Below are 26,004 nucleotides of genomic sequence, written 5' to 3'. Positions count from 1 at the left end.
GAGTGTTGGACTAGTAACCAGAAGGTTGCAAGTTCAAATCCCTGAGCTGACAAGGTACAAATCTGTTGTTCTGGCAGTTATCCCACTGTTCCTTAGCTGTCATTGTAAATACGAATTTGTTCTTAACTAACTTGCCTAGTTAAATAAAATATAAAAAATTAGAACTGTATCTTGGTGACATGAGAAATGTATCTCTCTGTGACGTAAAAACGGTCTCTCTCGGTTGTTTCAGACGTCTTAACACTCTGAACAAGTGTTGCTCCATGAAACTAGACGTCAGCCACCCCAGGAAGAAAGTAAGTAATCTCTCCTGTCTTTTATTATCTCCAAACCGACATGAATGTCTGCTGGTAAAGGGGTGATCTGAATGAATGTCTGCTGGTAAAGAGATGATCTGAATGAATGTCTGGTGATAAAGAGGTGATCTGAATGAATGTCTGCTGTTAAAGAGGTGATCTGAATGAATATCTGCTCTTAAAGAGGTGATCTGAATGATCTGAATGAATGTCTGCTGTTAAAGGGGTGATCTGAATGATCTGAATGAATGTCTGCTGGTAAAGAGGTGATCTGAATGATCTGAATGAATGTCTGCTGTTAAAGGGGTGATCTGAATGATCTGAATGAATGTCTGCTGGTAAAGGGGTGATCTGAATGAATGTCTGCTGGTAAAGAGATGATCTGAATGAATGTCTGGTGATAAAGAGGTGATCTGAATGAATGTCTGCTGTTAAAGAGGTGATCTGAATGAATGTCTGCTCTTAAAGAGGTGATCTGAATGATCTGAATGAATGTCTGCTGTTAAAGGGGTGATCTGAATGATCTGAATGAATGTCTGCTGGTAAAGGGGTGATCTGAATGAATGTCTGCTGGTAAAGAGATGATCTGAATGAATGTCTGCTGTTAAAGAGGTGATCTGAATGAATGTCTGCTCTTAAAGAGGTGATCTGAATGAATGTCTGCTGTTAAAGGGGTGATCTGAATGATCTGAATGAATGTCTGCTGGTAAAGAGGTGATCTGAATGAATGTCTGCTGTTAAAGAGGTGATCTGAATGAATGTCTGCTGTTAAAGGGGTGATCTGAATGATCTGAATGAATGTCTGCTGGTAAAGGGGTGATCTGAATGAATGTCTGCTGATAAAGAGGTGATCTGAATGAATGTCTGCTGTTAAAGAGGTGATCTGAATGAATGTCTGCTGGTAAAGAGGTGATCTGAATGAATGTCTGTTGTTAAAGGGGTGATCTGAATGAATGTCTGCTGTTAAAGAGGTGATCTGAATGAATGTCTGTTGTTAAAGAGGTGATCTGAATGAATGTCTGCTGTTAAAGGGGTGATCTGAATGAATGTCTGCTGTTAAAGGGGTGATCTGAATGAATGTCTGCTGTTAAAGGGGTGATCTGAATGAATGTCTGCTGTTAAAGAGGTGATCTGAATGAATGTCTGTTGTTAAAGAGGTGATCTGAATGATCTGAATGAATGTCTGCTGTTAAAGGGGTGATCTGAATGATCTGAATGAATGTCTGCTGGTAAAGAGGTGATCTGAATGAATGTCTGCTGTTAAAGAGGTGATCTGAATGATCTGAATGAATGTCTGCTGGTAAAGAGGTGATCTGAATGAATGTCTGCTGTTAAAGGGGTGATCTGAATGATCTGAATGAATGTTTGCTGTTAAAGGGGTGATCTGAATGAATGTCTGCTGTTAAAGAGGTGATCTGAATGAATGTCTGCTGTTAAAGAGGTGATCTGAATGATCTGAATGAATGTCTGCTGTTAAAGAGGTGATCTGAATGATCTGAATGAATGTCTGCTGTTAAAGAGGTGATCTGAATGAATGTCTGCTGTTAAAGAGGTGATCTGAATGAATGTCTGCTGGTAAAGGGGTGATCTGAATGAATGTCTGCTGTTAAAGAGGTGATCTGAATGAATGTCTGTTGTTAAAGAGGTGATCTGAATGAATGTCTGCTGGTAAAGGGGTGATCTGAATGAATGTCTGCTGTTAAAGAGGTGATCTGAATGAATGTCTGCTGTTAAAGAGGTGATCTGAATGAATGTCTGCTGTTAAAGAGGTGATCTGAATGAATGTCTGCTGTTAAAGGGGTGATCTGAATGATCTGAATGAATGTTTGCTGTTAAAGGGGTGATCTGAATGAATGTCTGCTGTTAAAGAGGTGATCTGAATGATCTGAATGAATGTCTGCTGTTAAAGAGGTGATCTGAATGATCTGAATGAATGTCTGCTGTTAAAGAGGTGATCTGAATGAATGTCTGCTGGTAAAGGGGTGATCTGAATGAATGTCTGCTGTTAAAGAGGTGATCTGAATGAATGTCTGCTGTTAAAGAGGTGATCTGAATGAATGTCTGCTGTTAAAGAGGTGATCTGAATGAATGTCTGCTGTTAAAGGGGTGATCTGAATGATCTGAATGAATGTTTGCTGTTAAAGGGGTGATCTGAATGAATGTCTGCTGTTAAAGAGGTGATCTGAATGATCTGAATGAATGTCTGCTGTTAAAGAGGTGATCTGAATGATCTGAATGAATGTTTGCTGTTAAAGGGGTGATCTGAATGAATGTCTGCTGTTAAAGAGGTGATCTGAATGATCTGAATGAATGTTTGCTGTTAAAGGGGTGATCTGAATGAATGTCTGCTGTTAAAGAGGTGATCTGAATGATCTGAATGAATGTCTGCTGTTAAAGAGGTGATCTGAATGAATGTCTGCTGTTAAAGGGGTGATCTGAATGATCTGAATGAATGTCTGCTGGTAAAGAGGTGATCTGAATGAATGTCTGCTGTTAAAGGGGTGATCTGAATGAATGTCTGCTGGTAAAGAGGTGATCTGAATGAATGTCTGCTGTTAAAGAGGTGATCTGAATGAATGTCTGCTGTTAAAGAGGTGATCTGAATGAATGTCTGCTGTTAAAGGGGTGATCTGAATGAATGTCTGCTGTTAAAGAGGTGATCTGAATGAATGTCTGCTGTTAAAGGGGTGATCTGAATGAATGTCTGTTGTTAAAGAGGTGATCTGAATGAATGTCTGCTGTTAAAGGGGTGATCTGAATGAATGTCTGCTGTTAAAGAGGTGATCTGAATGAATGTCTGCTGTTAAAGGGGTGATCTGAATGAATGTCTGCTGTTAAAGAGGTGATCTGAATGAATGTCTGCTGTTAAAGAGGTGATCTGAATGAATGTCTGCTGTTAAAGGGGTGATCTGAATGAATGTCTGCTGTTAAAGAGGTGATCTGAATGAATGTCTGCTGTTAAAGGGGTGATCTGAATGAATGTCTGCTGTTAAAGAGGTGATCTGAATGAATGTCTGCTGTTAAAGGGGTGATCTGAATGAATATCAGTTTTGTATGTTTTTTGTGTGACTGATCCATTGATACGTATGAATCAGAGAAAAATGTAAAATGCTGGAGACTCACATTCAGAGGATAAGGTACTTTGCAGGGACAGAAAAAAACATAATATATTCTTCCACCTTGTGGTAAGTTATGGATATAGCACCATTCAACGAGTAAAACCAATGTTTTTGATCACACAGACACACACACAAACTCCAACAACAGGCCCATGTTTAAACCCCTATAACAGGCCCATGTTTAAACTCCAACAACAGGCCCATGTTTAAACTCCTATAACAGGCCCATGTTTAAACTCCTATAACAGGCCCATGTTTAAACTCCTATAACAGGCCCATGTTTAAACTCCAACAACAGGCCCATGTTTAAACTCCTATAACAGGCCCATGTTTAAACTCCTATAACAGGCCCATGTTTAAACCCCTATAACAGGCCCATGTTTAAACCCCTATAACAGGCCCATGTTTAAACTCCTATAACAGGCCCATGTTTAAACCCCTATAACAGGCCCATGTTTAAACTCCAACAACAGGCCCATGTTTAAACTCCTATAACAGGCCCATGTTTAAACCCCTATAACAGGCCCATGTTTAAACTCCAACAACAGGCCCATGTTTAAACCCCTATAACAGGCCCATGTTTAAACTCCTATAACAGGCCCATGTTTAAACCCCTATAACAGGCCCATGTTTAAACCCCTATAACAGGCCCATGTTTAAACTCCTATAACAGGCCCATGTTTAAACCCCTATAACAGGCCCATGTTTAAACTCCAACAACAGGCCCATGTTTAAACTCCTATAACAGGCCCATGTTTAAACCCCTATAACAGGCCCATGTTTAAACTCCAACAACAGGCCCATGTTTAAACCCCTATAACAGGCCCATGTTTAAACTCCAACAACAGGCCCATGTTTAAACCCCTATAACAGGCCCATGTTTAAACTCCAACAACAGGCCCATGTTTAAACCCCTATAACAGGCCCATGTTTAAACTCCAACAACAGGCCCATGTTTAAACCCCTATAACAGGCCCATGTTTAAACTCCAACAACAGGCCCATGTTTAAACCCCTATAACAGGCCCATGTTTAAACTCCTATAACAGGCCCATGTTTAAACTCCTATAACAGGCCCATGTTTAAACTCCAACAACAGGCCCATGTTTAAACCCCTATAACAGACCCATGTTTAAACTCCAACAACAGGCCCATGTTTAAACTCCTATAACAGGCCCATGTTTAAACCCCTATAACAGGCCCATGTTTAAACTCCAACAACAGGCCCATGTTTAAACTCCTATAACAGGCCCATGTTTAAACCCCAACAACAGGCCCATGTTTAAACCCCTATAACAGGCCCATGTTTAAACCCCTATAACAGGCCCATGTTTAAACCCCAACAACAGGCCCATGTTTAAACTCCTATAACAGGCCCATGTTTAAACTCCTATAACAGGCCCATGTTTAAACTCCTATAACAGGCCCATGTTTAAACTCCTATAACAGGCCCATGTTTAAACCCCAACAACAGGCCCATGTTTAAACTCCTATAACAGGCCCATGTTTAAACTCCTATAACAGGCCCATGTTTAAACCCCTATAACAGGCCCATGTTTAAACCCCTATAACAGGCCCATGTTTAAACCCCTATAACAGGCCCATGTTTAAACTCCTATAACAGGCCCATGTTTAAACCCCTATAACAGGCCCATGTTTAAACTCCTATAACAGGCCCATGTTTAAACCCCTATAACAGGCCCATGTTTAAACCCCTATAACAGGCCCATGTTTAAACCCCTATAACAGGCCCATGTTTAAACCCCAACAACAGGCCCATGTTTAAACTCCTATAACAGGCCCATGTTTAAACCCCTATAACAGGCCCATGTTTAAACTCCTATAACAGGCCCATGTTTAAACCCCTATAACAGGCCCATGTTTAAACTCCTATAACAGGCCCATGTTTAAACCCCTATAACAGGCCCATGTTTAAACCCCTATAACAGGCCCATGTTTAAACTCCTATAACAGGCTCATGTTTAAACCCCAATAACAGGCCCATGTTTAAACCCCAATAACAGGCTCATGTTTAAACCCCAATAACAGGCCCATGTTTAAACCCCAATAACAGGCCCATGTTTAAACCCCAATAACAGGCTCATGTTTAAACCCCAACAACAGGCCCATGTTTAAACTCCAACAACAGGCCCATGTTTAAACTCCTATAACAGGCCCATGTTTAAACCCCCTATAACAGGCCCATGTTTAAACTCCTATAACAGGCCCATGTTTAAACCCCAATAACAGGCTCATGTTTAAACCCCAACAACAGGCCCATGTTTAAACTCCAACAACAGGCCCATGTTTAAACTCCTATAACAGGCCCATGTTTAAACTGCAGCTATTAAGTGTTTTATGTGACTTATCCTGGTCTGTTAGGAGAGTAGTTTTATATTGATGGAATGTGGAATGTGTCTAGTGGTTAGAAGAGACAGGTAGTCTAGTGGTTAGAGGAGGCAGGTAGTCTAGTGGTTAGAGGAGGCAGGTAGTCTAGTGGTTAGAGGAGGCAGGTAGTCTAGTGGTTAGAGGAGGCAGGTAGTCTAGTGGTTAGAGGAGGCAGGTAGTCTAGTGGTTAGAGGAGGCAGGTAGCCTAGTGGTTAGAGGAGGCAGGTAGTCTAGTGGTTAGAGGAGGCAGGTAGTCTAGTGGTTAGAGGAGGCAGGTAGTCTAGTGGTTAGAGGAGGCAGGTAGTCTAGTGGTTAGAGGAGGCAGGTAGTCTAGTGGTTAGAGGAGGCAGGTAGTCTAGTGGTTAGAGGAGGCAGGTAACCTAGTGGTTAGAGGAGGCAGGTAGTCTAGTGGTTTGAGGAGGCAGGTAGTCTATGGGTTAGAGGAGACAGGTAGTCTAGTGGTTAGAGGAGGCAGGTAACCTAGTGGTTAGAGGAGGCAGGTAGTCTAGTGGTTAGAGGAGGCAGGTAGTCTAGTGGTTAGAGGAGGCAGGTAGTCTAGTGGTTAGAGGAGGCAGGTAACCTAGTGGTTAGAGGAGGCAGGTAGTCTAGTGGTTTGAGGAGACAGGTAGTCTAGTGGTTAGAGGAGGCAGGTAGTCTAGTGGTTAGAGGAGGCAGGTAGTCTAGTGGTTAGAGGAGACAGGTAGTCTAGTGGTTAGAGGAGGCAGGTAGTCTAGTGGTTAGAGGAGGCAGGTAACCTAGTGGTTCGAGGAGACAGGTAGTCTAGTGGTTAGAGGAGGCAGGTAGTCTAGTGGTTAGAGGAGGCAGGTAGTCTAGTGGTTAGAAGAGGCAGGTAGTCTAGGGGTTAGAGGAGGCAGGTAGTCTAGTGGTTAGAGGAGGCAGGTAACCTAGTGGTTAGAGGAGACAGGTAGTCTAGTGGTTAGGGTGTTGGACCACTAACTGAAAGGCTGCTAGATCGTATCCCTGAGCTGACAAGGTAAAAATCTGTCGTTCTGCCCCTGAACAAGGACGTTAACCCACTGTTCCTAGACCAGTTAACCCATTGTTCCTACACCAGTTAACCCATTGTTCCTAGACCAGTTAACCCATTGTTCCTAGACCAGTTAACCCACTGTTCCTAGACCAGTTAACCCACTGTTCCTAGACCAGTTAACCCATTGTTCCTAGACCAGTTAACCCACTGTTCCTAGACCAGTTAACCCACTGTTCCTAGACCAGTTAACCCATTGTTCCTAGACCAGTTAACCCACTGTTCCTAGACCAGTTAACCCATTGTTCCTAGACCAGTTAACCCATTGTTCCTAGACCAGTTAACCCATTGTTCCTAGACCAGTTAACCCACTGTTTCTAGGCCGTCATTGTAAATAAGAATTTGTTCTTAACTGACTTGCCTAGTTAAAATAAAAATAATGTGTTATGCAGTAGTACAGACCAATATACTATATTCCCTCTCTCTATACTGCCTCTCTATAACCCTCTCTCTCTATCCTCCCTCTCTCTATAACCCTCTCTCTCTGTACTGCCTCTCGATAACCCTCTCTCTCTATACTCCCTCTCTCTATAACCCTCTCTCTCTATACTCCCTCTCTCTCTATAACCCCCTCTCTCTATAACCCTCTCTATACTGCCTCTCTATAACCCTATACTCTCTCTGTACTGCCTCTCTATAACCCTCTATCTCTATAACTCTATACCCTCTCTATAACCTCTCTCTCTCTCCCTCTCTCTCTATACTCCCTCTCTCTATAACCCTCCCTCTCTCTCTATACTGCCTCTCTATACTCCCCTCTCTCTCTATAACCCCCTCTACTCTCTATACTCCCCTCTCTATACTCCCTCTCTCTATAACCCTCTCTCTCTATACTCCCTCTCTCTCTATAACCCTCTCTCTCTATACTGCCTCTCTATAACCCTCTCTCTCTATACTCCCTCTCTCTCTATACTCCCTCTCTCTCTATACTCCCTATCTCTATTACCCTCTCTCTCTATACTCCCTCTCTCTCTATAACCCTCTCTCTCTATACTGCCTCTCTATAACCCTCTCTCTCTATACTCCCTCTCTCTCTATACTCCCTCTCTCTCTATACTGCCTCTCTATAACCCTCTCTCTCTCTATACTGCCTCTCTATAACCCTCTCTCTCTATACTCCCTCTCTCTATAACCCTCTCTCTCTATACTGCCTCTCTATAACCCTCTCTCTCTATACTCCCTCTCTCTCTATACTCCCTCTCTCTATAACCCTCTCTCTCTATACTCCCTCTCTCTCTATAACCCTCTCTCTCTATACTCCCTCTCTATAACCCTCTCTATAACCCTCTCTCTCTATACTCCCTCTCTCTATAACCCTCTCTCTCTATACTCCCTCTCTATATTCCCTCTCTCTCTATACTCCCTCTCTCTCTATACTTCCTCTATATACTCCCTCTATATACTCTCTCTCCAGACTGATGATTCAGACGACGATGACCCGCTAGCCATCAGTAAGAGATGGACCTTTGAATGGAACAGCCGGCGCTGGTCCCGCCTCCAGGACATGCACTTCCTGCTGGGCTCGCCCAATGAGAGCAGTCCTGAGGGGTGCCAGGAGGAGGGGCGACTGAGGAGCACAGTGAGCAGTGAGAGCGTCCTGACGGACCTGAGTGAACCAGAGATCACGGATATATCCTCTCTGCACAGTCAAGACTCTCTGGGAGCCATGCTTCCTGACTCTGTCTCTATGGTCTCACTGGCAGGACCCTACCAGGTTAGTCTGTCTTCAGGTCTGCTTCCCAAATGGCACCTTATTCTCTATGTATTTGTGGTATATAAATTATCTTCGGGGTCGGTGTCCCAATTCCACGGGACGGTTGAGCTTACGTAGGCTAATGCAATTAGCATGAGGTTGTAAGTAAGAAGAACATTTCCCAGGACATTGACATATCTGATATGGGCAGAAAGCTTAAATTCTTGTTAATCTAACTGCACTGTCCAATTTCCAGTAGCTATCACAGTGAAATAATACCATGCTATTGTTTGAGGAGAGTCCACAATTTGAACATGAACAGTTATTAATAAACAAATTAGGGATCCATGGTTTGTCTGAAACGAAGTCTAAAACGTTACACGTGCACTGCTGCCATCTAGTGGCCAACATCTAAATCGCACCTGGGCTGGAATACTACATTATGGCCTTTCTCTTGCATTTCAAAGATGGTGCAAAAAAAAATACAAAAGAAAGGTTATTTTTTTCTTTGTATTATCTTTTACCAGATCTATTGTGTTTTTTTCTCCTACATTCCTTTCACATTTCCACAAACCTCAAAGTGTTTCCTTTCAAATGGTACCAAACAATATGCATATCCTTGCTTTAGGGCCCGACTTACAGGCAGTTAGATTGGGATTTGTCATTTTAGGAGAACATTTAAAAAAGGGATCCTTAAGAGGCAAGACGCAGCCATTTTGTTTTTGCGTCAAGATTCATAACAGAATGAATTGACATGTGCATTCCCATAATGCACTTTGACCTGACCCTGGTACGGCAACGAGCCGCTCTTCCTCCCGGAGAAGTCTTGCCCATTCCAAGACCTCCTCCGTCAAGTTGGACAGCTCCCGTCTGGTGTTCAACCTTCCCATGATCCCCCTGCTCCCCTGAAGACTCCGCTGGCTTCCTGTCGAAGCTGCCGTCCTATACAAGACCATGGTGTTTACCTCACAGAGCAACGAGAGGAACTGTCTCTACCTACCTTCAGGCTATGCTCAGACCCTACATCCTAACCCAAACTCTCTGGTCTCTTGGCTGTGATAGGTGGTTGTCTCAACTAGCTATCTTCAGAAGAATGCACTACAATAAGGGACTCTGGATGAGAGAGAGAGAGTCTGCTAAATGACTAACATGTCCATGTAAATGAATAGTCATTGTTAATAAAGTTATTTAGGTCAAAACAATACATCAACCCACCTGTTTTTTTAAGTCTGAGATACAGTACTGAATGATTCCCGGTAAACGCTCGTACTGTAAGCAACTCAAAGAGTTGCGTATCTTTTAAACGTGTAGAACATTTCAATCTGTCATATCACAAAAATGAACACTGACATCACGTGTTTATATTGCACTACTGTCTCTTTAAGTGTCTACTACTGTCTCTTTAAGTGTCTACAACTGTCTCTTCAAGTGTCTACAACTGTCTCTTTAAGTGTCTACTACTGTCTCTTTAAGTGTCTACTACTGTCTCTTTAAGTGTCTACTACTGTCTCTTCAAGTGTCTACAACTGTCTCTTCAAGTGTCTACTACTGTCTCTTTAAGTGTCTACTACTGTCTCTTTAAGTGTCTACTACTGTCTCTTTAAGTGTCTACAACTGTCTCTTTAAGTGTCTACAACTGTCTCTTCAAGTGTCTACTACTGTCTCTTTAAGTGTCTACTACTGTCTCTTTAAGTGTCTACTACTGTCTCTTCAAGTGTCTACTACTGTCTCTTCAAGTGTCTACAACTGTCTCTTCAAGTGTCTACTACTGTCTCTTCAAGTGTCTACTACTGTCTCTTTAAGTGTCTACTACTGTCTCTTTAAGTGTCTACTACTGTCTCTTTAAGTGTCTACAACTGTCTCTTCAAGTGTCTACTACTGTCTCTTTAAGTGTCTACTACTGTCTCTTTAAGTGTCTACTACTGTCTCTTCAAGTGTCTACTACTGTCTCTTCAAGTGTCTACTACTGTCTCTTCAAGTGTCTACAACTGTCTCTTTAAGTGTCTACTACTGTCTCTTCAAGTGTCTACTACTGTCTCTTCAAGTGTCTACTACTGTCTCTTCAAGTGTCTACTACTGTCTCTTCAAGTGTCTACTACTGTCTCTTTAAGTGTCTACTACTGTCTCTTTAAGTGTCTACTACTGTCTCTTTAAGTGTCTACTACTGTCTCTTTAAGTGTCTACTACTGTCTCTTTAAGTGTCTACTACTGTCTCTTTAAGTGTCTACTACTGTCTCTTTAAGTGTCTACTACTGTCTCTTCAAGTGTCTACTACTGTCTCTTCAAGTGTCTACTACTGTCTCTTCAAGTGTCTACTACTGTCTCTTCAAGTGTCTACTACTGTCTCTTCAAGTGTCTACTACTGTCTCTTCTCTTTAAGTGTCTACAACTGTCTCTTCAAGTGTCTACTACTGTCTCTTCAAGTGTCTACTACTGTCTCTTCAAGTGTCTACTACTGTCTCTTCAAGTGTCTACTACTGTCTCTTTAAGTGTCTACTACTGTCTCTTCAAGTGTCTACAACTGTCTCTTCAAGTGTCTACTACTGTCTCTTCAAGTGTCTACTACTGTCTCTTCAAGTGTCTACTACTGTCTCTTTAAGTGTCTACTACTGTCTCTTCAAGTGTCTACAACTGTCTCTTCAAGTGTCTACTACTGTCTCTTCAAGTGTCTACTACTGTCTCTTCAAGTGTCTACTACTGTCTCTTCAAGTGTCTACTACTGTCTCTTTAAGTGTCTACTACTGTCTCTTCAAGTGTCTACTACTGTCTCTTCAAGTGTCTACTACTGTCTCTTCAAGTGTCTACTACTGTCTCTTCAAGTGTCTACTACTGTCTCTTCAAGTGTCTACAACTGTCTCTTCAAGTGTCTACTACTGTCTCTTCAAGTGTCTACTACTGTCTCTTCAAGTGTCTACTACTGTCTCTTCAAGTGTCTACTACTGTCTCTTCAAGTGTCTACTACTGTCTCTTCAAGTGTCTACTACTGTCTCTTCAAGTGTCTACAACTGTCTCTTCAAGTGTCTACTACTGTCTCTTCAAGTGTCTACTACTGTCTCTTCAAGTGTCTACTACTGTCTCTTCAAGTGTCTACTACTGTCTCTTCAAGTGTCTACTACTGTCTCTTCAAGTGTCTACTACTGTCTCTTCAAGTGTCTACTACTGTCTCTTCAAGTGTCTACTACTGTCTCTTCAAGTGTCTACAACTGTCTCTTCAAGTGTCTACTACTGTCTCTTCAAGTGTCTACTACTGTCTCTTCAAGTGTCTACTACTGTCTCTTCAAGTGTGTCTACTGTCTCTGTCTCTTTAAGTGTCTACTACTGTCTCTTCAAGTGTCTACTACTGTCTCTTTAAGTGTCTACTACTGTCTCTTTAAGTGTCTACTACTGTCTCTTTAAGTGTCTACTACTGTCTCTTCAAGTGTCTACTACTGTCTCTTCAAGTGTCTACTACTGTCTCTTCAAGTGTCTACTACTGTCTCTTCAAGTGTCTACTACTGTCTCTTCAAGTGTCTACTACTGTCTCTTCAAGTGTCTACTACTGTCTCTTCAAGTGTCTACTACTGTCTCTTCAAGTGTCTACTACTGTCTCTTCAAGTGTCTACAACTGTCTCTTCAAGTGTCTACTACTGTCTCTTCAAGTGTCTACTACTGTCTCTTTAAGTGTCTACTACTGTCTCTTCAAGTGTCTACTACTGTCTCTTCAAGTGTCTACTACTGTCTCTTCAAGTGTCTACTACTGTCTCTTCAAGTGTCTACAACTGTCTCTTTAAGTGTCTACTACTGTCTCTTCAAGTGTCTACTACTGTCTCTTCAAGTGTCTACTACTGTCTCTTTAAGTGTCTACTACTGTCTCTTTAAGTGTCTACTACTGTCTCTTCAAGTGTCTACAACTGTCTCTTCAAGTGTCTACTACTGTCTCTTTAAGTGTCTACTACTGTCTCTTCAAGTGTCTACAACTGTCTCTTCAAGTGTCTACTACTGTCTCTTTAAGTGTCTACAACTGTCTCTTTAAGTGTCTACTACTGTCAGTATACTTCTATAAAGTAAATGAAAGTAAAGTAGAACTTAAAACCACTGAATATAAACGTCTTTAAGGGCTGTCTCTGTGAGAGGGAATTACAAGCCGGTGTCTACAATGTCTCTTCACCTGTTACAGTGTCTACTACTGTCTCTTCATGTCAGTTTCTACTACTGTCTTTCTTCATTTTTTTTAAGTGTCTGAACATACCTCTCTACCAGCCATCTGAACATACCTCTCTACCAGCCATCTGAACATACCTCTCTACCAGCCATCTGAACATACCTCTCTACCAGCCATCTGAACATACCTCTCTACCAGCCATCTGAACATACCTCTCTACCAGTCATCTGAACATACCTCTCTACCAGCCATCTGAACATACCTCTCTACCAGCCATCTGAACATACCTCTCTACCAGCCATCTGAACATACCTCTCTACCAGCCATCTGAACATACCTCTCTACCAGCCATCTGAACATACCTCTCTACCAGCCATCTGAACATACCTCTCTACCAGCCATCTGAACATACCTCTCTACCAGCCATCTGAACATACCTCTCTACCAGCCATCTGAACATACCTCTCTACCAGCCATCTGAACATACCTCTCTACCAGCCATCTGAACATACCTCTCTACCAGCCATCTGAACATACCTCTCTACCAGCCATCTGAACATACCTCTCTACCAGCCATCTGAACATACCTCTCTACCAGCCATCTGAACATACCTCTCTACCAGCCATCTGAACATACCTCTCTACCAGCCATCTGAACATACCTCTCTCATCCAGCCATCTGAACATACCTCTCTACCAGCCATCTGAACATACCTCTCTACCAGCCATCTGAACATACCTCTCTACCAGCCATCTGAACATACCTCTCTACCAGCCATCTGAACATACCTCTCTACCAGTCATCTGAACATACCTCTCTACCAGCCATCTGAACATACCTCTCTACCAGCCATCTGAACATACCTCTCTACCAGCCATCTGAACATACCTCTCTACCAGCCATCTGAACATACCTCTCTGCCAGCCAGTTTGGTGGTGGAGTGCAGAATTCTGCTCTGGCTCACAAATGTCTGGAATTGATTTTAACATTGTCCATTACGATTTGCTTAGACAAACTGCATGATGAGAACAACCTTCTTAGTCTGGTACCATGTATTGTCTATGTTTATTTAACCTTCATTCAATATGTATTTAACCTTTATTTAACTAGGAAAGTCGGTTAAGAACAAATCTTGATTTTACATTGACAGTCTACACCGGCCAAACCCGGACGATGCTGGGACAATTGTGCACCGCCCTATGGGACTCCCGATCTAGGCCGGTTGTGATACAGCCTGGAATGGAACCGGGGTCTGTAGTGACTCCTCTGACACTGAGATGCCTTGCCTTAGACTGCTGTGATACAGCCTGGAATGGAACCGGGGTCTGTAGTGACTCCTCTGACACTGAGATGCATTGCCTTAGACCGCTGTGATACAGCCTGGAATGGAACCGGGGTCTGTAGTGATTCCTCTGACACTGAGATGCCTTGCACTTAGACCGCTGTGATACAGCCTGGAATGGAACCTGGAATGGGGGTCTGTAGTGACTCCTCTGACACTGAGATGCATTGCCTTAGACCGCTGTGATACAGCCTGGAATGGAACCGGGGTCTGTAGTGACTCCTCTGACACTGAGATGCCTTGCCTTAGACCGCTGTGATACAGCCTGGAATGGAACCGGGGTCTGTAGTGACTCCTTTGACACTGAGATGCCTTGCCTTAGACCGCTGTGATACAGCCTGGAATGGAACACTGGGGTCTGATACAGTGACTCCTCTGACACTGAGATGCCTTGCCTTAGACCGCTGTGATACAGCCTGGAATGGAACCGGGGTCTGTAGTGACTCCTCTGACACTGAGATGCCTTGCCTTAGACCGCTGTGATACAGCCTGGAATGGAACCGGGGTCTGTAGTGACTCCTCTGACACTGAGATGCCTTGCCTTAGACCGCTGTGATACAGCCTGGAATGGAACCGGGGTCTGTAGTGACTCCTCTGACACTGAGATGCATTGCCTTAGACCGCTGTGATACAGCCTGGAATGGAACCGGGGTCTGTAGTGACGCCTTAGACCGCTGCACCACTCAGGAGCCCCTGTGAAGTGATTTGTGACGTTCTGAACACTTCTAACTATTTAGAGTGTGAGTAACCACTATCATACACATGTTGTTTTGAAATGGGCCTACAAAGTCTGTGTAAACCTTTCCAACACTCACCAGGGAACTCCCAGGATGCAACAGGACCTGTCATTGTGTTTTCTGATCCACTCCATTATGATCGTCTCCACTTCTCCGTAAAGGGTTTGGGACACTATTTGCCAGTGCTTCCATTTCCACAATACCCTGATGTCCCGTGAGAATTTATTTTAGCGCTGCCCTTCACAGTTTTGTTGGAAATATTACTCTAGGTGTCCCGGTAGACACAACCTTGTTCCACTGACAGCTCTCCTCTGTGTGTAGAATGATTTCAAGTTTTCTTCAAGGCCAATCCTCCATGATGTATTAGAAGACGTTTGAGAGCTTGCTGTCTGTGTGTGTTGCTCTGGCTACTTGTTTAGCGTTCAGTGGTGCTTCCTGGAAGTTCTCTGTTTGGCTTCCTGGAAGTTCTCTGTTCGGCTTCCTGGAAGTGCTCTGTTCGGCTTCCTGGAAGTGATCTGTTATCTTCCTGGTAGTTCTCTGTTAGCTTCCTGGAAGTTCTCTGTTAGCTTCCTGGAAGTTCTCTGTTAGCTTCCTGGAAGTTCTCTGTTAGTTTCCTGGAAGTGATCTGTTATCTTCCTGGAAGTGCTCTGTTCGGCTTCCTGGAAGTGACCTGTTATCTTCCTGGAAGTGACCTGTTATCTGGAAGTGAGCTTCCTGGAAGTGACCTGTTAGCTTCCTTCCTGCTTCCTGGAAGTGACCTGTTCGGCTTCCTGGAAGTGACCTGTTAGCTTCCTGGAAGTGACCTGTCAGCAGTGTGTGGATGTGAGCCGACACTGTCTCAGCTCTGGCATCACTGATCTCAGGTCAGGGAAAGAGGGAGAAACGTTGCTGTGGAGTTTAATTTGTGATCAGGAAATCTACACACAAGGCACACACCTGTCTATATAAGGTGCCACAGTTGACAGGCACGTCAGAGCAAAAACCAAGCCATGAGATCGAAGGAATTGTCTGAGGAGCTCCGAGACAGGATTCTGTCGAGGCACAGATCTGGGGAAGGGTACCAAAATATTTCTGCAGCATTGAAGATCCCCAAGAACACAGTGGCCTCCGACATTCTTAAATGGAAGAAGTTTGGAACCACCAAGACTCTTCCGAGAGCTGGCTGCCCGGCCAAACTCCACAATCGGGGAGAAGGGCCTTGGTCAAGGAGGTGACACAGAACCTGATGGTCACTCTGACAGAGCTCCACAGTTCCTTTGTGGAGGTGGGAGAACCTTCCAGAAGGACAAACATCTGTGCAGCACTCCAGCAATCAGGCCTATATGGTAGAGTGGCAAGACAGAAGCCACTCCTCAGTCAAATGCACATGACAGCCCACTTGGAGTTTGCTAAAAGGCACCTAATGGACTCTGACCATGAGAAACAAGATTCATGTAGAGGTCTTTTATCATAGGTACAATTCAACTGTGAGAGACGGAATCTAAAACAAAAAAGTCTGTATTGCCCAGCGACAGCCCCGAAACCTGAAGGATCTGGAGAAGGTATGTATGGAGGAGTGGGCCAAAATCCCTGCTGCAGTGTGTGCAAACCTGGTCAAGAACTACAGGAAACGTATGATCTCTGTAATTGCAAACAAAGGTTTCTGTACCAAATATTAAGTACTGCTTTTCTGATGTATCAAATACTTATGTCATGCAATAAAATGCAAATTAATTACTTAAATGACATACTTTCTGGATTTTGTTTTAGATTCCGTCTCTCACAGTTGAAGTGTACCTATGATTAAAATTACAGACCTCTACACGCTTTGTAAGTAGGAAAACCTGCAAAATCGGCAGTGTATCAAACACTTGTTCTCCCCACTGTATGTGTAGATTAATGAGGAAAAAAACTATTGAATCTATTTTAGAATAAGGCCTGAATAAAGTCACCAGGCCTGAATAAAGTCACCAGGCCTGAATAAAGTCACCAGGCCTGAATAAAGTCACCAGGCCTGAATAAAGTCACCAGGCCTGAATAAAGTCACCAGGCCTGAATAAAGTCACCAGGCCTGAATAAAGTCACCAGGCCTGAATACTTTCTGAATGCACTGTATCCAAGAGTTACCGGGACAAAGTCAATGTGCGTGTGTTCAGGTTAGTTATATAATATGTACATGTATGTAGGGGTATAGTGACTATGCATAGATAATACACAGCAAGTAGCAGCAGTGTAAAAACGGGGGAGTAAATGTAGTCTGAGTTTTCATTCCTCTGGTTGCATCTATTTATGTATTCTTTATTTCCAGCCCCCAAGAGACCTGTCCCACTACAACTCTCTACCAATCAAAAGCAGCCGTCACGGCCAGGGTGGGCGGAGTCCGGCAAAGGCCTTCCTGCGTCGCATGGAGATGATGCGTACCTGGGGGCCGTCCTCCAAGAGGAAGTCAGGAAGTGGGCGGGCGCCGCTCGTCATCAGTGGGCCGGTCCTACATGGGGAGGAGCCCCAGGCATTACAGATGCTCCACTGTGTTCCCATCAATCAATCAGAGGACAGTCCTCATCCTCCCCACCAATCAGATGACAACTCGTCCCCTATCGCGCTCGGTAATGGCAGCAAGGGCCAATCGGTGACGAGCGGTGTGAGTTCCATGCGTCCCTGTGTGAAGGAGTCTGTCTCCAAGCCGAAAAGAGGAAGTATGTACCTGGAAGATATGGAGCTGCTCTCTGGCGCCCCCCATGTTCGGAGGACTGAAGCACAACAGAGCCCGTTCAGCAGGAACCACTTCCGTTCATACGAGGACCTGCTGGTCCACATCCCCAAGAACCACAAACCAGGCACCTTCCCCAAAGCCTTGTCTATAGAGAGTCTAGCCACAGCCACCAACCACCAGTACCAGACCCCTTCTCCCTCCCCACTCCACCCCAGCAAAGGCTCCCCCTGGACGGGTACGGCTCTGTCCAAGAAGCCTCCCTGTCCTGTAGCTCCGCGGGGCAGCAGGGTGAGTGTGTATGACAACGTCCCCGGGTCTCACCTGTACGCGTCCACAGGTGACCTGCTGGATGTGGACCGAGACGATCACCTGTTCCCCCACCTGGATGACATCATCAGTCACGTCAGCGGCCTGCAGCAGATTGTAGACCACTGGAGTCGCAACATGCTGACGGAGGGTGGGGTGGGGGAGGAGGGGGAGGCAGGGGAGGGAAAGAGGGGTGAAGATGAGGGAGAGGGGGAGGGAGAGGAGAGGACCACGCCCAGTGAGGGGGAGGGAGAGGGGAGGACCATGCCCAGTGAGGGAGAGAGAGACGGGGTCTCCCTGATTGACATAGAGTCAACAGGGACCAGAGAGAGGAGAGACTCTGGAGTAGGAGCTTCCCTTACCAGACCACGGTGAGTGTCTGTCTCTCGAAGGTAACTTTTATGTATACTGGTCAGTCTCTCTGAGTCTTTTGTCTTTAATTTCTCTCTCTCTCTCCCTCCCTTCCTCCCTCCAGTCTGCGGTGGCCGAGCTTCCGCCTCTCTGAAAATCTGCGCCAATCAGGCTCCGCGCTGCAGATCAGTAGCCAATCAGCAGGCCAGCTCAGCCTGCTCCAGAAGTTCTCTCTGCTCCGACTCACAGCCATCATGGAGAATTACTCCATGTCTAACAAACATGGCTGGACCTGGTAGGTGTACACACACACACACACACACACACACACACACACACACACACACACACACACACACACACACACACACACACACACACACACACACACACACACACACACACACACACACACACACACACACACACACGCACACGCACACGCACACGCGTGCACACACACACACACACACACACACACACACACACACACACACACACACACACACACACACACACACACACACACACACACACACACTGCACACACACACACACGCTCACCTGCTCTACATTCTCTCTCCATTGCCCAGGTCTGTCCCTAAGTTTATGAAGCGTTTGAAGGTCCCTGACTACAAGGAGAGAAGTGTGTTTGGTGTTCCTCTCATCGTTCACACACAGCGCTGTGGTTACCCTCTACCTCTTTGTCTACAGCAGGCCCTGAGACATCTCAGGACGCACTGTCTTGACCAGGTATATACACACACACACGCGCGCATACACACACGCATACACACACATACACACACATGCATACACACACACACACACACGCACGCACGCACGCACGCACACACGCACGCACGCACGCACGCACGCACACACACACACACACACACACACACACACACACACACACACACACACACACACACACACACACACACACACACACACACACACATACACTCAAACAGTTGCATAAGTCAATCAAATTTATGTATAAAGCCCTTCGTACATCAGCTGATATCTCAAAGAGCTGTACAGAAACCAGCCTAAAACCCTAAACAGCAAGCAATGCAGGTGTAGAAGCACGGTGGCTCGGAAAAACTCCCTAGAAAGGCCAAAACCTAGGAAGAAACCTAGAGAGGAACCAGGCTCTGAGGGGTGGCCAGTCCTCTTCTGGCTGTGCCGGGTGGGGATTATAACAGAACATGGCCATTAAGGCCAGATTTCTCTTCAAGATGTTCAAATGTTCATAGATGACCAGTAGGATCAAATAATAATCACAGTGGTTATAGAGGGTGCAACAGGTCAGCACCTCAGGAGTCAATGTCAGTTGGCTTTTCATAGCCGATCATTCTGAGATCGAGACAGCAGGTGCGGTAGAGAGAGAGTCCAAAACAGCAGGTCTGGGACATGTAGCACGTCCGGTGAACAGGTCAGGGTTCCATAGCCGCAGGCAGAATGGTTGAAACTGGAGCAGCAGCACGACCAGGTGGACTGGGGACAGCAAGGAGTCATCAGGCCAGGTACTCCTGAGGCATGGTCAGGCTCAGGTCCTTCCCTCTACTCTTCTCTCCCTCTCCCATTCTCCCTATCTCCCACTCTCCCTCTCTCCCTCTCTCTCACTCTCCCTCTCTACTCCTATCTCCCACTCTCCCTCTCTCCCTCTCTCACTCTCCCTCTCTACTCCTCTCTCCCTCTCTCTCACTCTCCCTCTCTACTCCTCTCTCCCTCTCTCCCACTCTCCCTCTCTCCCTCTCTACTCCTCTCTCCCTCTCTCCATCTCCCATTCTCCCCCCCTTTTCCTCTACTCCTCTCTCCCATTCTCCCTCTCTCCCCTCATTCTCCTCTCTCCCATTCTCCCTCTCTCCCCTCATTCTTCTCTCTCCCCTTCTCCCTCTCTCCCCTCATTCTTCTCTCTCCCCTTCTCCCTCTCTCCCTCTCTACTCCTCTCTCCCTCTCTCCATCTCCCATTCTCCCCCCCCCTTTCCTCTACTCCTCTCTCCCCTTCTCCCTCTCTCCCCTCATTCTTCTCTCTCCCCTTCTCCCTCTCCTAGGTGGGTCTGTTCCGTAAATCTGGCGTGAAGTCTCGTATCCAGGCGTTGAGACAGGAGTGTGAGACCAGTCCTGACAGTGTGTGTTACGAGGACCAGTCAGCGTACGACGTAGCAGACATGGTTAAACAGTTCTTCAGAGACCTTCCTGAACCTCTACTGACCAGCAAGCTGGGAGAGACCTTCCTACACATCTACCAGTGTAAGAACTCACACTCATGGAAGCATGCACAGGGCCGGCAGGTGTGTGGTTAGAGTGTGGAGGCGGCAGGTAGCCTAGTGGTTAGAGTGTAGAGGCGGCAGGTAGCCTGGTGGTTAGAGTGTAGAGGAGGCAGGTGTGTGGTTAGAGTGTAGAGGCGGCAGGTGTGTGGTTAGAGTGTAGAGGCGGCAGGTAGCCTGGTGGTTAGAGTGTAGAGGAGGCAGGTGTGTGGTTAGAGTGTAGAGGCGGCAGGTGTGTGGTTAGAGTGTAGAGGCGGCAGGTAGCCTAGTGGTTAGAGTGTAGAGGCGGCAGGTAGCCTGGTGGTTAGAGTGTAGAGGAGGCAGGTGTGTGGTTAGAGTGTAGAGGCGGCAGGTAGCCTAGTGGTTAGAGTGTAGAGGCGGCAGGTGTGTGGTTAGAGTGTAGAGGCGGCAGGTAACCTAGTGGTTAGAGTGTAGAGGTGGCAGGTAGCCGAGTGGTAAGAGTGTAGAGGCGGCAGGTGTGTGGTTAGAGTGTAGAGGCGGCAGGTAGCCTAGTGGTTAGAGCGTAGAGGCGGCAGGTAGCCTAGTGGTTAGAGCGTAGAGGCGGCAGGTAGCCTAGTGGTTAGAGTGTAGAGGTGCCAGGTAGCCTAGTGGTTAGAGTGTAGGGATGGTAGGTTGCCTAGTGGTTAGAGTGTAGGGATGGTAGGTAGCCTAGTGGTTAGAGTGTAGAGGCGGCAGGTGTGTGGTTAGAGTGTAGAGGCGGCAGGTAGCCTAGTGGTTAGAGTGTAGAGGTGCCAGGTAGCCTAGTGGTTAGAGTGTAGACTAGTAACCGAAAGGTTTGCCAGATCGAATCCCAGAGCTGACAAGGTAAAAATGTGTCATTCTACTCCTGAACAAGGCAGTTAACCCACAGTTCCTAGGTAGGCTGTCATTGTAAATAAGAATTTGTTCTTAACTGACTTGTCTAGTTAATTAAATGTTAAATATATTAATATATTTTTAAACACCCCTTAATCCAGAACTTTTCTACTTTCAGCTCAAATATCCTTGATTTGTTCCCGCAAAAAGTTAAATTAGCCTGAAACGAGCTGAATGAAATGTAAAAGTCTGTGAATAGGATAAGCTTGGTGTACACTCAGTGTGCTCTGTTGACATTTCACAGAGAAACAGGAATGAATATGAAAAGCGTATACAAAAATAGGAAAATGCTGCATGTCGCGTCTCAAAATGGATATGCATCTTACCTAAATATAGTGTTATGTCTTGCTGATTCAAGAAGAAAGCTGACGAGTTCAACAAGAATGTGAACCTGACTGGTAGACAGTAGTCTTAATCTAGCGTAGCCTAGCTGAGTTCAACAGATAAGTAAACCTGACAGGTAGACAGTAGTCTTAATCTAGCGTAGCCTAGCTGAGTTCAACAGATAAGTAAACCTGACAGGTAGACAGTAGTCTTAATCTAGCGTAGCATAGCTGAGTTCAACAGATAAGTAAACCTGACAGGTAGACAGTAGTCTTAATCTAGCGTAGCCTAGCTGAGTTCAACAGATAAGTAAACCTGACAGGTAGACAGTAGTCTTAATCTAGCGTAGCCTAGCTGAGTTCAACAGATAAGTAAACCTGACTGGTAGACAGTAGTCTTAATCTAGCGTAGCCTAGCTGAGTTCAACAAGAATGTGAACCTGACAGGTAGACAGTAGTCTTAATCTAGCGTAGCCTAGCTGAGTTCAACAGATAAGTGAACCTGACTGGTAGACAGTAGTCTTAATCTAGCGTAACCTAGCTGAGTTCAACAAGAATGTGAACCTGACTGGTAGACAGTAGTCTTAATCTAGCGTAGCCTAGCTGAGTTCAACAGATAAGTAAACCTGACAGGTAGACAGTAGTCTTAATCTAGCGTAGCCTAGCTGAGTTCAACAGATAAGTAAACCTGACTGGTAGACAGTAGTCTTAATCTAGCGTAGCCTAGCTGAGTTCAACAGATAAGTGAACCTGACAGGTAGACAGTAGTCTTAATCTGGCGTAACCTAGCTGAGTTCAACAAGAATGTGAACCTGACTGGTAGACAGTAGTCTTAATCTAGCGTAACCTAGCTGAGTTCAACAAGAATGTGAACCTGACTGGTAGACAGTAGTCTTAATCTAGCGTAGCCTAGCTGAGTTCAACAGATAAGTGAACCTGACTGGTAGACAGTAGTCTTAATCTAGCGTAGCCTAGCTGAGTTCAACAGATAAGTAAACCTGACTGGTAGACAGTAGTCTTAATCTGGCGTAGCCTAGCTGAGTTCAACAGATAAGTAAACCTGACTGGTAGACAGTAGTCTTAATCTGGCGTACCCTAGCTGAGTTCAACAGATAAGTGAACCTGACAGGTAGACAGTAGTCTTAATCTAGCGTAACCTAGCTGAGTTCAACAAGAATGTGAACCTGACTGGTAGACAGTAGTCTTAATCTGGCGTAGCCTAGCTGAGTTCAACAGATAAGTGAACCTGACAGGTAGACAGTAGTCTTAATCTAGCGTAACCTAGCTGAGTTCAACAAGAATGTGAACCTGACTGGTAGACAGTAGTCTTAATCTAGCGTAACCTAGCTGAGTTCAACAAGAATGTGAACCTGACTGGTAGACAGTAGTCTTAATCTAGCGTAGCCTAGCTGAGTTCAACAGATAAGTGAACCTGACTGGTAGACAGTAGTCTTAATCTGGCGTAACCTAGCTGAGTTCAACAGATAAGTAAACCTGACTGGTAGACAGTAGTCTTAATCTAGCGTAGCCTAGCTGAGTTCAACAGATAAGTGAACCTGACAGGTAGACAGTAGTCTTAATCTAGCGTAACCTAGCTGAGTTCAACAAGAATGTGAACCTGACTGGTAGACAGTAGTCTTAATCTAGCGTAGCCTAGCTGAGTTCAACAGATAAGTAAACCTGACAGGTAGACAGTAGTCTTAATCTAGCGTAGCCTAGCTGAGTTCAACAGATAAGTAAACCTGACTGGTAGACAGTAGTCTTAATCTAGCGTAGCCTAGCTGAGTTCAACAGATAAGTGAACCTGACAGGTAGACAGTAGTCTTAATCTGGCGTAACCTAGCTGAGTTCAACAAGAATGTGAACCTGACTCGTAGACAGTAGTCTTAATCTAGCGTAGCCTAGCTGAGTTCAACAGATAAGTGAACCTGACTGGTAGACAGTAGTCTTAATCTAGCGTAACCTAGCTGAGTTCAACAAGAATGTGAACCTGACTGGTAGACAGTAGTCTTAATCTAGCGTAGCCTAGCTGAGTTCAACAGATAAGTGAACCTGACTGGTAGACAGTAGTCTTAATCTAGCGTAGCCTAGCTGAGTTCAACAGATAAGTGAACCTGACTGGTAGACAGTAGTCTTAATCTAGCGTGGCATAGCTGAGTTCAACAGATAAGTAAACCTGACTCGTAGACAGTAGTCTTAATCTAGCGTAGCCTAGCTGAGTTCAACAAGAATGTGAACCTGACTGGTAGACAGTAGTCTTAATCTAGCGTAACCTAGCTGAGTTCAACAGATAAGTAAACCTGACTGGTAGACAGTAGTCTTAATCTAGCGTAACCTAGCTGAGTTCAACAAGAATGTGAACCTGACAGGTAGACAGTAGTCTTAATCTAGCGTAGCCTAGCTGAGTTCAACAAGAATGTGAACCTGACTCATAGACAGTAGTCTTAATCTAGCGTAGCCTAGCTGAGTTCAACAGATAAGTAAACCTGACAGGTAGACAGTAGTCTTAATCTAGCGTAGCCTAGCTGAGTTCAACAGATAAGTAAACCTGACAGGTAGACAGTAGTCTTAATCTAGCGTAGCCTAGCTGAGTTCAACAAGAATGTGAACCTGACTGGTAGACAGTAGTCTTAATCTAGCGTAGCCTAGCTGAGTTCAACAGATAAGTGAACCTGACTGGTAGACAGTAGTCTTAATCTAGCGTAGCCTAGCTGAGTTCAACAGATAAGTGAACCTGACTGGTAGACAGTAGTCTTAATCTAGCGTGGCATAGCTGAGTTCAACAGATAAGTAAACCTGACTCGTAGACAGTAGTCTTAATCTAGCGTAGCCTAGCTGAGTTCAACAAGAATGTGAACCTGACTGGTAGACAGTAGTCTTAATCTAGCGTAACCTAGCTGAGTTCAACAGATAAGTAAACCTGACTGGTAGACAGTAGTCTTAATCTAGCGTAACCTAGCTGAGTTCAACAAGAATGTGAACCTGACAGGTAGACAGTAGTCTTAATCTAGCGTAGCCTAGCTGAGTTCAACAAGAATGTGAACCTGACTCATAGACAGTAGTCTTAATCTAGCGTAGCCTAGCTGAGTTCAACAGATAAGTAAACCTGACAGGTAGACAGTAGTCTTAATCTAGCGTAGCCTAGCTGAGTTCAACAGATAAGTAAACCTGACAGGTAGACAGTAGTCTTAATCTAGCGTAGCCTAGCTGAGTTCAACAGATAAGTAAACCTGACTGGTAGACAGTAGTCTTAATCTAGCGTAGCCTAGCTGAGTTCAACAGATAAGTGAACCTGACAGGTAGACAGTAGTCTTAATCTGGCGTAACCTAGCTGAGTTCAACAAGAATGTGAACCTGACTGGTAGACAGTAGTCTTAATCTAGCGTAACCTAGCTGAGTTCAACAAGAATGTGAACCTGACTGGTAGACAGTAGTCTTAATCTAGCGTAGCCTAGCTGAGTTCAACAAGAATGTGAACCTGACTCGTAGACAGTAGTCTTAATCTAGCGTAGCCTAGCTGAGTTCAACAGATAAGTAAACCTGACAGGTAGACAGTAGTCTTAATCTAGCGTAACCTAGCTGAGTTCAACAGATAAGTGAACCTGACTCGTAGACAGTAGTCTTAATCTAGCGTAGCCTAGCTGAGTTCAACAAGAATGTGAATCTGACTCGTAGACAGTAGTCTTAATCTAGCGTAACCTAGCTGAGTTCAACAGATAAGTGAACCTGACTGGTAGACAGTAGTCTTAATCTAGCGTAACCTAGTTGAGTTCAACAGATAAGTAAACCTGACTGGTAGACAGTAGTCTTAATCTAGCGTAACCTAGCTGAGTTCAACAGATAAGTAAACCTGACAGGTAGACAGTAGTCTTAATCTAGCGTAACCTAGCTGAGTTCAACAGATAAGTAAACCTGACTGGTAGACAGTAGTCTTAATCTAGCGTAACCTAGCTGAGTTCAACAGATAAGTAAACCTGACAGGTAGACAGTAGTCTTAATCTAGCGTAACCTAGCTGAGTTCAACAGATAAGTAAACCTGACTGGTAGACAGTAGTCTTAATCTAACGTAGCCTAGCTGAGTTCAACAGATAAGTGAACCTGACAGGTAGACAGTAGTCTTAATCTAGCGTAACCTAGCTGAGTTCAACAGATAAGTGAACCTGACAGGTAGACAGTAGTCTTAATCTAGCGTAACCTAGCTGAGTTCAACAAGAATGTGAACCTGACTGGTAGACAGTAGTCTTAATCTAGCGTAACCTAGCTGAGTTCAACAGATAAGTGAACCTGACTGGTAGACAGTAGTCTTAATCTAGCGTAACCTAGCTGAGTTCAACAAGAATGTGAACCTGACAGGTAGACAGTAGTCTTAATCTAGCGTAACCTAGCTGAGTTCAACAAGAATGTGAACCTGAC

The 26,004-nt window shown here is 44.8% G+C and overlaps 1 protein-coding gene and 1 long non-coding RNA gene across 6 annotated transcripts in view; both read left to right on the top strand.

Annotated features, from left to right (window-relative positions):
* The window catches only part of stard13a (StAR-related lipid transfer (START) domain containing 13a), a 171,614-nt gene that overhangs the window by 130,649 nt on the left and 14,961 nt on the right, over positions 1 to 26,004 (top strand). For all 4 annotated transcript variants that reach the window (XR_008138620.1, XM_052520399.1, XM_052520400.1 and 1 more), the window contains 6 exons: positions 233 to 296; positions 8,265 to 8,564; positions 17,052 to 18,133; positions 18,238 to 18,408; positions 18,707 to 18,866; positions 20,177 to 20,375. Coding sequence is in view for 3 of the 4 variants with exons in the window: in XM_052520399.1 (XP_052376359.1) it covers positions 233 to 296; positions 8,265 to 8,564; positions 17,052 to 18,133; positions 18,238 to 18,408; positions 18,707 to 18,866; positions 20,177 to 20,375 (1,976 nt within the window). In the remaining variant the exon portion in view is untranslated. The remainder of the gene's footprint in view (positions 1 to 232; positions 297 to 8,264; positions 8,565 to 17,051; positions 18,134 to 18,237; positions 18,409 to 18,706; positions 18,867 to 20,176; positions 20,376 to 26,004) is intronic.
* On the top strand, positions 1,323 to 2,753 carry LOC127930656 (uncharacterized). 2 transcript variants are annotated; one of them, XR_008138622.1, is made up of 3 exons: positions 1,323 to 1,706; positions 1,738 to 1,817; positions 1,942 to 2,753. It is a non-coding gene; the product is annotated as an uncharacterized LOC127930656 (long non-coding RNA). The 2 variants fall into 2 exon arrangements; XR_008138621.1 differs by having other exon boundaries at positions 1,849 to 2,753.

The sequence above is a fragment of the Oncorhynchus keta genome, chromosome 6 (genome assembly GCF_023373465.1).
Source record: "Oncorhynchus keta strain PuntledgeMale-10-30-2019 chromosome 6, Oket_V2, whole genome shotgun sequence".
Lineage (NCBI taxonomy): Eukaryota > Metazoa > Chordata > Actinopteri > Salmoniformes > Salmonidae > Oncorhynchus > Oncorhynchus keta.
Note: the sequence above shows the minus strand (reverse complement) of the source record. Positions and strands in the feature narration are given on the sequence as shown.